We start from the raw sequence: 14968 nt of genomic DNA, 5'->3' as shown, positions 1-14968 counted from the left end.
ATACTACATATGCTGCATTAGCTATTTTGTACCCTTTATTGGGAAGCAGCAGAAAGTAGCTCAGTAGGACACTGCATGTCCTATGTATTTTATAGGAACAGTATTTATAGTAAAAACAGATGGATCTTAGACAATAAGCAAGTATAGCAAGAGCTTCACAAAAGACCCTAACACTTAGACAAAAGATATAGACAAAAATGGAACTGATTGGAACATAAATAATTATAAAAGATTAAGTTGGCTCCTTGAATCATACAGCACAGGAGACATTTTGGCCCACTGTGCCATTAGTTCCACTCCCCTGCTCTTTCCCCATAGCCCTGCAAATTTTTCCTTTTCAAGTATATGTCCCTTTTGAAAGATACTATTGAATCTGCTACCATCACCCTTTCAGGCAGTGCATTCTAGCTCCTAACAACTCGCTGCATAAAAACATTTCTCCTTATCTCCCCTCTGTTTCTTTTACCAATTATCTTAAATCCGTGTCCGCTGGTTGCCGATCCTCCTGCCAGTGGAAACAGTTTCTCCTTATTTACTCAATCAAAACCTCTCATAATTTTGAACACCTCTATCAAATCTCCCCTTAACCTTCTCTGCTCTAAGGGGAACAATCCCAGCTTGTCTCGTTTCTCCACATAACTGAAGTCCATCAGGTGATACCTTTAAACTTTAATTACCGATGGCCATTTTTGAGGTTAAAAAAATGCCTGCTGCCTGCCTCTCTCTTCCTTAATCTACCATTCTGTCCATGTACTGTTCAATCTACCTGCTGTAGAGCAGCTTAATTGATTCCATTAGTCAACTGTTGGGATATTTTGATGCTGCCCTGCAGGTAAACTATAAATGTACAAAAATGTCATCAGCATCATCTAAACAAATGACTCAGAAATGTGATACTAAACCTGTGTGTTTGTCAGCTCTGTAAGAGAATGTAGTCTTGTTTCCATGGATCTGAACTTGTGAGTGAGATCAAATGTTAGGTTGCGAAGCTCATGAATTTCATCCTTTATTCCCACGGAACTGGAGACAGTAGACTCATTCAGTTTACGTATAAATTTGTACAGTTTGGACAAGTCCTGAAAAAGCAGAAAAATGTCAATGTTGTTCTTTAGTTTCCCTCTGGTATCAAGCAAAAGATTTTGAGGTAAAGTGCATATTGAAGTCAGCACTATCTGTACATAGGTTCTGTACTTATGCATTCTTCACTTCTGTATCAGGTTTGATAATGCATTCTGATGCGCACAATGAGATCGTCTTCACGAGACAGAATGCAGAATATATTTTCATGCTGCATCTTTTGACAAATATCTACCTCTGCTCATTGCAATTAGAAAAGAAAATGAATAAGACTCTTTGGGAGAGAAAATAATGAGAAAAATAAAAAAGACTTATTTGTGCCAACTTTAATGACATTTGAACCAAACTAGAGAATGGATTAATTGTTAATAGCCCCCAGAATTTTAAACACCTATCCTTACTCCGTGTCTTCTGAAAGCTCAGGGGCACTAATGTGTGACTAAGTGACCAATCTGAAAGTACCTGCAGGAAATGCTGCTCGATTAGCTGAGCAACCTCTTAATTGGATTAAAAGCACAGGGTGGACCAATTCAGTGGTGGAGTGAGCAATTTCTGGGTAAAATGGAGGAATAGTACAGAAAGTAAAAACCCTGATTTTCAGGCAAGAATCTGCAGCACACTCTTAGGCCCTGATATTAGCGGGGGAGGGGGAAGAGAGAGAAGATCGGGAGGGTGAAGAGGGGGACATCGGATATTGGAGCAAGTTTTAAAGGTAGGTGCATTTGGCGTTTTCACTTCCTTGCATGGTTTTTTATTTAATTTATTTAGGTTCTTTTTCCCTGATCCGGCCCTTCACCAGGCGTGATTCAGAAGCGGTGGTCAAGCCACCCAGGTAAGTTAAAAATCTTTCTAACTACTTAAACTGTCGCAGGTAATGTGCCTTAAGTACCTCAATGAGGTACATTTGGCTCTTTAACTGTCATCCCGCCGGCTTCTACTACTGCTCCTATTTCTTACTCCTGCTCCTATTTCTTATGTTCTTATCGGGGAGCGGGCAGGAAATTGGACATGAATTTAGATTTGAGGTTAGGATCAGATCAGCCATGATCTTATTAAATGGCGGAGCAGGCTCGAGGGGCCGATTGGCCTAGTCCTGCTCCTATTTTTTATGTTCTTATGTTCTTTAATTGCCGGCGGGACATCCATTTTCGGGTCGACCCACAGGTGGGTCCCTGGGAAACTCGGAAGTTGGCGGGTTGGAGCCAGCTTCGGAACCTAAACGGGATTTCCGTGATTTTCGGAGCCCCCCCAACCCCCCACACACCTACAATTGCCTCCTAAAATCACCCCCTTAGTGAGGGTACATAGAAGTGCTCTGTATTCTGCAGACGCGCAATATGAACATGAGAGAGTGGGGTGACGGTCCTCACTCGGGTCATGTTCCCAGGGAAGCTGGAGGAAGCGTCTAGCCTCAAGGAAATTCCAAAGGTGAACAATGAGGATGATGACCATGAATAAATTTACGTGGCTGCATATATAGGTAAATTTGTAAGTTACAACTATCCACTGTAAGTTTCCCCAGGAGCAACAAGCTGGCCCCACTCAGCAATAATCCTCACCACAGCAAGCCATCTTCATCAGGACTTGAAGAAGGCACTAGCCCAGGAAGGGTTTTACTAATTTGGAAAAGGAAGTGCAGAGTGAGTCATTTCCCATGGGTGTGGAAGAGCCAGATGTGGGGCTTAAGAGCGTTGTCTGCTGCTGAAGGAGACGGGTTGCCATAATCAAGGTCCCTTTTGAGTTGCTTCATGATTCAGACTTCACAGTTCACTCTGAAACTGAGGATGTTTCATGAGTAGGAATCTGTGCATAATTCACTTAACTTCTTGCAAACCACGCTACAAACTGCGTTCACCAGTAGCCAGTTGGACAATGTTGTGCAGCAAGGATCATCTGCTTCACAGACTGCTATGCAGCAACATAAAGCATCAGTGGTACCTGCAGCAGAGATGTCAGACACGCAGGCAATGGGCACAATTGCAGCATTCTCTCAAGTGAACTGCCTTTAATGCTGTCAAGACAATAAAGGCCAACTTTTGATGTCCTTCGGACAGCTGTCAGGTGGTGGGGGGGGGGTTCAAAGAGCTCAGATGCGTGCAATGGTTTCTGTAATCACAGATTGGTGGCTGCTGTGTGGATTCTCCATTAGCATGTGTGTAGAAGCACAAGGATAAGCACGTGGCTCTGAAGTCCCTCCAGTGTATTGCCAGAGCCTACCTCCAAGCAAATGATGGGAGAATCATCCCAAGCGTGTAATCTTTCTCAGTCAATAAAGGACACGCTATTTTTGAAACACAGGCAGGATTACCACATAATAAACTTGTTAGCAAAATTGAAGCCCATGGGATTAAAGGGGCAGTCACAGCGTGGATACGAGACAGAAAGCACAGAGTATTGGTGAACGGTTGTTTAGCAGACTGGAGGGAAGGATACAGTGGTGTCCCCCAGGGGTCGGGATTAGGACCACTGCTCTTTTTGATATATATATCAATGACCTGGACGGGGATATGGGGCATAGTTTCAAAGTTTGCAGATGGCACAAAGCTTGGAAATGTAGTAACAGTGAGGAGGCTAGTAGCAGATTTCAGGAGGACACAGATAGACTGGTGAAATGGGCAGACACATGGTTGGTGAAATTTAACAGACAAGTATGCATTTTGGAAGGAAAAGTGACGAGAGACAATAGAAATTAAATGGTACAATTTTAAAGAGGGTGCAAGAACAGAGAGACCTATGAGTTAACATATTAAAATCTTTGAAGGTGACAGGACAAGTTGATAAGACTGTTTTTAAAAAAAAGCATGTGGGATCATTGGTAAACCTTTATAAATCACTGGTTAGACCTCAGCTAAAGTATGATGTCCAATTCTGGGCACCACACTTTAAGAAGGATGTCAAAGCCTTTGAGAGGGTGCAGAGGAGATTTACCAGAATGGTACCAGGGATGAGGGACTTCAGTTATGTGGAGAGATTAGAGAAGCTGGGATTGTTCTCTGTAGAGCAGAGAAGGTTAACGGGAGATTTAATAGAGTTGCTCAAAATTATAAGGGATTTTGACAGAGTAGATATGGAGAAACTGTTTCCACTGGCAGGAAGGTAACCATAGGACACAGATTTAAGGTAATTGGCAAAATATTCAGGGAGTAAATGAGGAGAACTTTTTTTCCAAACACAGTGAGTTGTTACAATCTGGAATGCACTACCTTAAAGGGTGGTGGAAGCAGATTCAATAGTAACCTTCAAAAGGGAATTGGACAAATACTTGAAAAGGAGAAATTTGCAGGGCTATGGAGAAACAGCTGAGGAGTGGGACTAATTAGATAGCTCTTTCAAAGAGCCAGCACAGACACAATAGGCCGAATGGCTTCCTTCTGTGCTGTATCATTCTACGATTGTTTTGACCTGCAACAGGTTGAAGTGAGTAGTTTGTAGAGTCACCAGTAGGTCCTTACCGAGGAATATAACAATAAAAGATAACGACACACTAGTGTACCCAAAGCAAGGGGAAAGGATGGCAGACAATCACAATAAACAGACAGTACACATTCATAATTACTGGAATGAAAATACAACACAGCTCCTTAAATTTGTGGAGTCATTGGGGCCGACTCCTTTACTTGAGCACAACCCGGGTGCGAAGTAGGTGGAGCATTCGAGTCACCTACCCGATGATGTGGGCAAGAGGCACAAGTCATTTTCAGATTTGTGCCTCACTACCATAGGAAGGGCAAGCTGTCAGCACTGTTCACATTTGTAACTGGCAGCTTGCCCATTGGGGTGGGAGGAGGGAGGCAAGCCAGAAATTATGAGTTATAGGGAGGGGGAGGAATTTGCAAGGAGCGCGCACCGACAGGCCAGCAGTGGATAGCAAGACTTTTCTTTGAAAATCTTTCTTTGAGCAGCCTGTAGTGATCACTTTAAGGACCGCTAATAGGGCTACTCAATGCCTTGTACCAATGGGCGGAGTGTACACCACCTACACTCCACCCAGTGGCACCAGAAAACGACATCAGGGTCCTACAACCTCCATAGGACCTCAATTTAAATACTTAAAAGACTTTCACTTGCTAATCTCCCAACAAGTCCGGTAAAGTGAGACTTGGTGAAGCAGCCATTTGATGTGTACACTGAATCAGCTAATTTGTTTCTTCAACTGTCTCCGAGCTGGACCTCAGTCCATTCTCTCTGCATGATAATGGGCCGGATCTTGCTGGAAAAATAACAGCGCGTTAACGACGCATTAATGTGCAAATTGGCCAGCAAATTCAAGGGATTAAGAGATACACCACAAGTTGTGAATCTCTAGAACTTGCTGCTCGATTTACGCCGTTCCGTCGTTTGCTTCGCACAAACGGCATCTCGCCCTTAGCCTCCCCGTTATTTTTAAGAATTTGTTGGAATTGCACATTAATTGCCCATTATACTCACCACCGAAAGTTAAATCTGTCTCTTTTCTCTCTCTCTGCCCCTTAATCTAACTTTTCTTTCCCTCTCTTTATTTTTCTTTCTGTACCTGATTTGACTCTAATTCATCCTCCTTCTCAGTCGTTCCTCTGTTTCTTTCTGAATCCTTAAATCTCATTGGTTAAGGAGATACACAGTTGGTCCCACCATTCATCAAGGTCCCAGATGCCTCGTTGCCCTTGCCACGCTATTATTAGCTCGCACTTCCAGCGGCGCAAAATATTTTTGACCTGAAGGATTCAGCAAAGTCTAATGGGAAATGCTGCAGAAGTCCTGCTCCAGCAAGATCTGGCTAAATGTCATTAATGTAATGTGTAGATTTGCAATTTCACCTTTAATTGTTGCTTAACAAGCCAAAAACCAGTAACAGTAGATCTCTGCATTAAACCAGATTATTCTCATAGAAATTTTAGGAACATGGACAAAAATTAGCAAATAGTCCGTTACTGTTGATGTACAAAATTACTTCACCTTAGTGCAACAAAGGAATTTAATTACCAATGTATTGTTTCAAGTTTTTTATGCATCCTTAGTGAGATAAGAAATAGCTGGTGACTCCTATTAGGACAGTGATGTACTTTTAATAACCACTAGCTGAGCTGTTTTCCCTTTTAAGTCATTTTATAGAGGAGTGAGAGGAGTGACAGAACCAAAATTCAAACTTCATCATCAAATAAGTAACTTTAGACACAAACCCCTGTTATGTAGTTTGTAGCTTAAGGTATGGTCTAATAAAAGTATCAGTTTCCAAAATCGGGGAGATCACAAGAGGTTTTGTTTCCTAATCACTAAGCTATAAACTACATAACAGGCATGTTGAAATTAACAGCTAAACACCAGCAATCAAGTGATACAACAGATTACAGTAGCTAACAGAACATGACTATTCCTATTTAAATTTAGAAAAAACACAGACAGATGTAATCCTTCACTAATTTTATTAATAAATATTGCACCTGTGATAACTTACATTAGTAATAACTCTACTTGGGATTTTTTATCACTTCCCTTCCTCGCTGATTCTCTAGCCTTCCTCTTGAAGGCTTCAGTAGAATTGGTGAACAGTGATCATGATCCCTGAGATACACCCTGGTACCCTTTGAAGATCGACCAGGAACAAAGGAAATTTAGAATGTATCTTCCAAAATCAAATAAAGGCTGCCAATCGTACAGAACCTTAAAGACACAGAAAATCTCTGCAACGCCAAGCGCTACCTCTAGAGTGTCAGTAGTGTCCGATAGGTTGGAAACTTGTCAGTTACAAAACCTGTTTGACTTAACTGACCATTCGCCCGAACAAAACGAGCCTGTAGACAATGCTGCAATAAAAATGAGAAAATTAACCCCTTCCTAACTCATCTGACACAGTTAATTAGCTGCTGAGAAAGGGAACTTTACTCTGTGTCTAACCATGCTGTACCATGTTCATGCCAATTTTCTTTCATTTGGTAATTAATTTAATAACTTTTTGGTTACACATGAATTGGTCTGAAGATAGTGAGTAATAAAACACAGACTTGTACAAGATTGATATTGGTGGTGGTTGTTCATTCAATTAAATATTAGTTGGAGAGGACCTGCAGCTCATTTTTTCCCTCTATAATGAATCTCTATACCACAAGAACAGCAGCATTTAGTTGGAGATAAATTTCTTATTTATCCACACTGGTTAAACCCAATCTGTACTGCAGAATGAGTAACAGTATGACTGGCTATTGCTGATGCACAAAGTAACCCAACTGATCTCATACTGCAAAACACTGCCAGTTTTAAACAGGGATTTCAAAATTTTTAAACATCTTTAGTGATAATTTGCTTTTAACAAAAATGAGGAATCTCTTTTCCAAAACATTTAGGAGAGTTGACTGACTATCGTAGCACTTAATCATGTGTTAAGTGAAACCCATTTTATTAAGAGGGCATTACTATTTTCCTGAGAACTTCACTTGCTGATTACAACATGTGTAATGTTATGATGAACTACTAGCCTACAGCTTTGTGCCTCAAACTGAGTTGTTGCAGGGCTTAGAATGCTTCTAATTGTCCTATCAAGTAATGACGATAATACTAAGGATGAAATTCAAAATAACAATACAAATTTGTTACCTGGTTACCGGTTGGCTTGTCCTCCACATTGTTCTTTAACTCTTCACATTTAGCCTGCAGTGAATTAAGATTTTCTCTGATATGAATGATGCTATCTTGCATGATGTTAATCTTCTATATATGGGTTGAAAAAACAGAGGCAAAGAAAAGTGAATGACATCCTAATTGCACCTAGTAGATGATTACTGATGTGGAACTATAATATAATACAGATTATGATCTTGCTTTATAACATGCAGTGAAATAAACCACAATATTTTTGTCAGTTCAAATCACTTCGTACAACATCACTTCATAGACCAGGCCAATCTTTGGGAAGTTTCTATGCCTCAAACCATAAAGAGAGCTGCTGAATAAGTATATTTATTTGCTGCTCTCAAACCCTTATATTCGCAATAGAAGTAAATTCATCTGTTGTACTGGGGGGACAATTTATAGTCCAATTTACAAATTCATTTTGAATCGTGTGAGCATTCACTTCAGCCATAAGTATCCTGGGAGATAGCTCATCAAATTGCGTCAAACTCTCCGTCCTGATTTTAAAAGACATTTCAAAGTCAATGGAAAGGAAAAATCGTGCAGGCTATACAATGAGCAGCTGATCCAATACGGCTAGTTTTCCGCCCCGCTAGGTTGAAAATTACCCGTCTTATGCAGCACCCTCATCTTTGAATCATAAAATTGTGGGTTTGAGCCCTACTCCAGCACTTGAGCACAGAATCTAGTACTAGTGCAGTACTGAGGGAGTGCTACATTGTCAGAGGTAGTGTCTTTCGGATGAAATGTTAAACCAATGGCCCATCTGCCTGTTCAGGTGGACGTAAAAGATTCCATGGCACTATTTGAAGATGAGGTCTGGTTAAAGCCTTGTACAATAAAAATACAGCTCCTTTGTTTTGACTATTTCTCTGCTTATGTGCATCTGATATCTCTGCCTCTAATCGTTTTCTAGTTGTTCACAAAATATAATATTTTCTTAAGATACCATGATGGTGTAGTGGTCTGTTAAGTAACTCTAACCTCTACTGTATCATTTATATTACAAAACCATCTCCCACGTGGTATGGCCTCAGGGAGGATTCATCAGAGCAGTGGATGCAGCACTGAAACAGTTGTTCTTTGTGTAAGCTGGCTCATGAGTAGTTTGTAAAAGTCTCAGTTATGACTAAGTTTCTGGCAGAGGCGCCATGTATCTTCCCGATGTCAAGGGGTGTCAAATAGGCCAGCAATATCAAAACTGCTGAAGAGAATTTGTAGCTGGGACAGCAATTTATATATGCTACTGATGGTGCTTCCCCTTCAGAGGGCCCCTGGAAATCCACCCTATGAGGTGGGTCTCAGTGTCCCTGGAGGCAGTGCTGTAAAATAAACACAGCATTAAACCAGACACCTGAACAACCAAATATACAGATTAGTGGAATTTAGGACAAAGAGTTTGGAAATGTGAAACCACCAATGAAAACATTTCATTTAATTTTATAATTACAATGTGATTTCTATATTCATACCATTATTATGCCAGTATTAATAAGTAGTAATCTTTTGTCATAACATACCTTATCTAGAGCCTGTATTTCCTGTGAATTATACACTTGTGTACCTCTTGGGCCTCCATTTTTCAAGGTTTTGCTTTGGGAAACTGAGGCTGTAATCTGCTCCAACTGTAACACAGAGGGGGATTGCAAACATTGAGAAAGTAATATCAACAGAACACACCAAACTCACACAATTTGTTGGGGAAGAGAGTAACAGAAAAATAAGTGAGAATTAAAACATACAGACAGGTTGAAAATACAAAAGATACAATGGACTAGAAATTCTTTGGTACTGCACCTGTTTTACAGGAGTAAAACGGCACCTAAGCATCCACTATGTAGGCAACGTGCGCGCCCACATTCTGCACTGGAAGTGCACCGTCCGCCATATTGGTAAACACTCCTTTATAGGCGTCCGGGGGCCGCGCCTGAACCAGGCGTTAGGCCCTTTACATATGCAAATAGAGGCCTCCTTTTCAAAATTCGTTAGCAACTGACCTCAGCATGCACCGTGCGTGCTGCAGTCAGTGTTCACAGGCACTTGGCAGCCACTAGTTTCCTTCTCTCATGTCTGGGTCTGTTGTAGACAAATTGGTAGCTATGATTAGTCATCAACTCCATTATCATTGCATCATGTGACTTCCAAGGCGAATTCAATGGACCATGGCCTTTTTTTGTCTAGCAATTCCTATGTTCTAATGGTGGTGTTCAGCATACCCTCTCTATACTAGTGTACATAAAACAATGCCTAAATTGTCATGTTAATTGTGTTTGTAGAGAAGCTCTTGTATTCCTATAATTCTGATGCAGTTCAAGGTACATCACTCCTGTTGACGACACCCTCCCTCCCGCCCCCCCCCCCCCCGCCTTCATGGTAAAATGTTTCAAAGCACTTTACACAATTAATTTCTTCTTGGAGAGCAGTGACTGTAAATGAGGCATGGTTGCTGTCACCAAAACAAAGAGGTTGCTACAAGCCACTGACACAAATATAAATACAAAATCAAAAGCAAAATAATGTGGATGCTGGAAATCTGAAATAAAAACAGAAAATGCTGGAGAAGCTCAGCAAGTCAGGCAGCATCTGTGGAGAAAGAAACAGAATTAACGTTTCAGGTCGAAGACCTTTTATCAGAACAAATATTAATACTGTGGATTTGGTATTAGAAGCAGCCAAGTTTTTCTTGTTGTTAAGAACTGAATGGCTCAATCTATCTGTGCAGCAAATGATACAGCTTTACAGTTTTGCCCCTTATTTGCCTGTACGGACCTTCCCTAGGCATGCAGCGCCTGTTATATAGTCATGAACTACGACTTCAAAGGAACATTAAAGTGGAACCAGCTGTTATAGAAACCTCCCACTATACAAATTGAGCATTTTCTACAGAATTCAATACTTGAAGCTAGTATTGCACAGCTGCTTCAGACAGTGGCTTTGCAATGTAAATACACTATTCATCTAACTCACTTTCCCTGTCCTGATCCATTTTACTCTTGGAGTCTTCAGTCCTCCACATTGCTCACTGCCTCCGAGCCCTATTTCAGTTCTTTGTCTCTGTTTTATGCCCATGTTGAATCTTTATTCATGTCTCAATTCTCTACTTATATCCCTTGTTTCTCAATGTGTCTTTTCCTTCTCTGGCTATATGTATCTTTTTCTTTTTCTCACTCGGTATCTTGTGTCTCTTTACTTTCTCTTATTATTTCTGCATCCTTCCCCTGTATTTCTTCTTTATTTTTCTGTTGTTGGCTTAAAATGTTCAGCTGACTTGAAGACACATCTAAACATGTTATCATATAGGGAGACTAACAACAGGATTTTGGGGAAAGACATTTGTACTTCCAGACCTTTTTGTGTCTCTGAGAAGCAAATGTAGCAAATCATAGAATCATAGAAGTTACAACATGGAAACAGGCCCTTCGGCCCAACATATCCATGTCGCCCAGTTTATACCACTAAGCTAGTCCCAATTGCCTGCACTTGGCCCATATCCCTCTATACCCATCTTACCCATGTAACTGTCCAAATGCTTTTTAAAAGACAAAATTGTACCCGCCTCTACTACTGCCTCTGGCAGCTCGTTCCAGACACTCACCACCCTTTGAGTGAAAAAATTGCCCCTCTGGACCCTTTTGTATCTCTCCCCTCTCACCTTAAATCTATGCCCCCTCGTTATAGACTCCCCTACCTTTGGGGAAAGATTTTGACTATCGACCTTATCTATGCCCCTCATTATTTTATAGACTTCTATAAGATCACCCCTTAACCTCCGACTCTCCAGGGAAAAAAGTCCCAGTCTGTCTAACCTCTCCCTATAAGTCAAACCATCAAGTCCCGGTAGCATCCTAGTAAATCATTTCTGCACTCTTTCTAGTTTAATAATATCCTTTCTATAATAGGGTGACCAGAACTGTACACAGTACTCCAAGTGTGGCCTCACCGATGCCCTGTACAACTTCAACAAGACATCCCAACTCCTGCATTCAATGTTCTGACCAATGAAACCAAGCATGCCGAATGCCTTCTTCACCACCCTATCCACCTGTGACTCCACGTTCAAGGAGCTATGAACCTGTACTCCTAGATCTCTTTGTTCTATAACTCTCCCCAACGCCCTACCATTAACGGAGCAGGTCCTGGCCCGATTCGATCTACCAAAATGCATCACCTCACATTTATCTAAATTAACTCCATCTGCCATTCATCGGCCCACTGGCCCAATTTATCAAGATGTAGGCACTTCCGTAGAGAGAGTAAAATATGTCTGCTGGCCATTTTAATTGTACAGCTAGATGACAACCGAACCTACACATTTATTAGGTTTACCTTTTTCCTGTTCATTCACAAGAACTGGCAACTAAGCTGCTCCTAAGTCTCTGCCAATGGTACTAGAGCTAGCTGTTATTTAGCTCCCCTCTTGTACAGTATTGCCTCAGTTCCACTTGGCATCTTCCTATAATGATCTGACTGAGTTTGAAATGTCACTGTATGGGAATATACAGGTGCAAGCCTACATCATACTACTCTATTGTACATACTGCTTTATTGTACAAAGAGATATGTGGTTGGACACTGATGCAACACATGCATATTATTAAAAAAGACAATAACTGGAGAGCAAAAGAGTCACAACCTTTTGCCGGTCAAAAACTGGGCATAGCAAGGGCAGGGTAGAAGATGGGATCCTGGATGTTCTACAGCTGATGAAAATTCAAACAACAGCTTGCATCTATGTTGCACCATCAAGGCAGTAAATGTTCCAAAAAGCTTCACAGTGGCAAAATCAATGTTGGGCAACAACAGGAGAAGAATTAGGGTACAGAGTTTTTAGCAGGAGCTGAACAACATGGGGGTGAATTTCCCCGGGGGTTCTTCCGATTATCCACTATAACTTTGGTGGAAGATCCGTGGAAAATCTGGAGAAACAGCTTCAGTTTTGCTGATGTTAAGTTAGAGGAAGTTCTGATTGATCCACAACTTGATGTCAGTCAAGTAGTCAGACAGTAAAATGGTGGTGGTCAAATTGAGGTTTGTAGTTCAGCTGGGTGTCAGTAGCATACATATGGTAGCTGACCCCATGCATACAGATGATGTGGGTAAGAGGATGTATGTAGGCAAGGAAGGGGGAGCCCAAAATGGAACTGTGGGACAATTCCAAGGTGATTATGCAGGGATGAGAGCAGAAGCTATTGCAGGAGATAAGTATTGGGAGAGATAGAGGTGGAACCAAGTATGGATAGTGCTAGTGACAGGCCACAGAGGAGAGATGTTGGATTTATACCCTCTAATTACTGACCATTAAAATAGTTTTTTTCCTTATTCACCTATCAAAACCCCTCAAAATTTTGAACACCCCTATCTGATCTCCTCTATTCTGGTGAAAAGAGCTACCGTTTTTCCTAGTCTCTCCTCAAAACAGTATTTAAATCTCTTCTGAATTCTCCATGCCCTTGACATCCTTCTGAAAGTAAGGCATCCAAAACAAAACACAATATTTTAATTGCAGCCTAATTGATGATTTGTATTGTATATAGTTTGGGGAAATTACCTTCTTATACAGTTCGGCTAGTTTGGATTTCAAATTCGCATTTCCTTCCACTTTGCCCTCTTCGTTGTAAAGCTGGTTGTCAAACTGTTGACTAAGTTCTAATGGACATCAACATAAAGAACAAAAGCATATTTAGGCTCTTTGAAAGAAATATGGCATGCTATAAAGTAAGGAAAAATTCAATTATACACCATTCTTGATCCAAAAGATTGTGTAGAACTTGTAACGTTTTAGGAGTCATCAGTCATATTTTGATATGATCATAGATATACAGGGTAAAGGTATCTCAAATAGTTGTTTTTCTCTTCAATATGGAGACTAGAACCCAGCTGTCTGCAAGTTGTAGACAGGTTCTTTGATGTGTAGAGTAGCAGGATGTAGAAGCCTGACTGCAGATGCTAATCAAATGTTTGTCCCTTTGAAGGAAAGTGGGTATTTGATATGTAAACCGAAGTTAACTAACAATCAGATGTAGGAATTGCTGGCAAGTGCAAAGCAACTCTAATGACTGAACCATCAAGGGAGCTTTGTTCTTTGTTCTAAGATGACTCTGGCACATTAATTAGAAGCAGGTCCACCTGAATCTTTGTTTCTCAGATGCTGCCTGACCTACTGAGTGTTTCCAGCATTTTCTGTTTTTATTGCAGATTGCCAGCATCTGCAGTATTTTACTTTTGTTACATCATTTAAAAGCATTGACAGATATGTGTCACTGGGACAAGATCTGATTGCAATTGATGTCAGGTATCAAAAGCAAATGGCCTATCAAATGGTTATGATTTGATTCCAATTCTGGCCTCTTGTGCATCCCCGATTTCCTTTCCCCTACCATTGGTGGCTGTGCCTTCAGATTCTAGGCCCTAAGCTCTGGAATTCCCTCCCTAAACCTCTCCATCTTTCTACCTCTCTCTCCTCCTTTAAGACATTCCTTAATACCTACCTCCTTGATCAAACCTGTCCTTATGTGGTTTGGTCTCAAATTTTGTCTGTTAACGCTCCTGTGAAGTGCATTAGGACCACGTTAAAGGCTATATATATGCAAATTGTTGTAGGAGACTACTGTTCACACCTATTTATTTAAGTGTTAGAAATTGTTAATCTCTGAATTATCTGACTTTTGATCTGTTTGGTTATCAAAGTAAAGATAATTATATACTTGACCAACAGCTCGCTGGTCCCCAGTTCCCTGCTTCACACTGCCTTAATCACGTGAGGGAGATAACAGAGTATCACATGAACTCAATCTCCTGCTAGTTGAAAGCTACTGAAAAGAAGCACGTTGATTTTAGACTTTTTTTCTTATATTGAAAAAAATCTATGTTCTGCAGATCAAGTATTGTATGACTAGCTTCTTGTGTTTACCTGCTTCCGTGTGATCATCTTGTCAATTTAAAATCTAGTAATTTTACCTTGAATATAACAAGGTATAATCTTGTGCATGCGTGTACTGGGGTTGGGTGAGGGGGTTTGAGTGTGTGTACCAGGGAGGTGGGGTATTTACTGCATTTAGTATTTACTGCTTTTTGGAGTGCATGGTGGGCATCCCATGTGTGCTCCAGTGCATTATAATGTCTGCTTATGGAAACTACCTCTTTACCACGGCTCCAAAATAAATTGCTGGGAGAAAGCTCAATTTCAAACACTAGTATTATCTAATATTTAATTCTTGGATTAACTGTGCGGTCGGTATTATGTGGGAGCTGAGTACACTGTTTGTATTAGTTAAATAAATCATAC

At 40.8% G+C, this 14968-nt stretch overlaps 1 protein-coding gene across 2 annotated transcripts in view; it reads right to left on the bottom strand.

Moving 5' to 3' along the window:
- The window catches only part of LOC137325772 (EF-hand calcium-binding domain-containing protein 14-like), a 52288-nt gene that overhangs the window by 20688 nt on the left and 16632 nt on the right, over positions 1 to 14968 (bottom strand). For both annotated transcript variants that reach the window (XM_067990929.1, XM_067990930.1), the window contains exons 3-6: positions 13232 to 13329; positions 9204 to 9308; positions 7648 to 7761; positions 903 to 1076 (exon numbers count right to left, since the gene is read on the bottom strand). In XM_067990929.1, coding sequence (XP_067847030.1) covers positions 903 to 1076; positions 7648 to 7761; positions 9204 to 9308; positions 13232 to 13329 — 491 coding nt within the window. The remainder of the gene's footprint in view (positions 1 to 902; positions 1077 to 7647; positions 7762 to 9203; positions 9309 to 13231; positions 13330 to 14968) is intronic.

The sequence above is a fragment of the Heptranchias perlo genome, chromosome 1 (genome assembly GCF_035084215.1).
Source record: "Heptranchias perlo isolate sHepPer1 chromosome 1, sHepPer1.hap1, whole genome shotgun sequence".
NCBI lineage: Eukaryota > Metazoa > Chordata > Chondrichthyes > Hexanchiformes > Hexanchidae > Heptranchias > Heptranchias perlo.
Note: the sequence above shows the minus strand (reverse complement) of the source record. Positions and strands in the feature narration are given on the sequence as shown.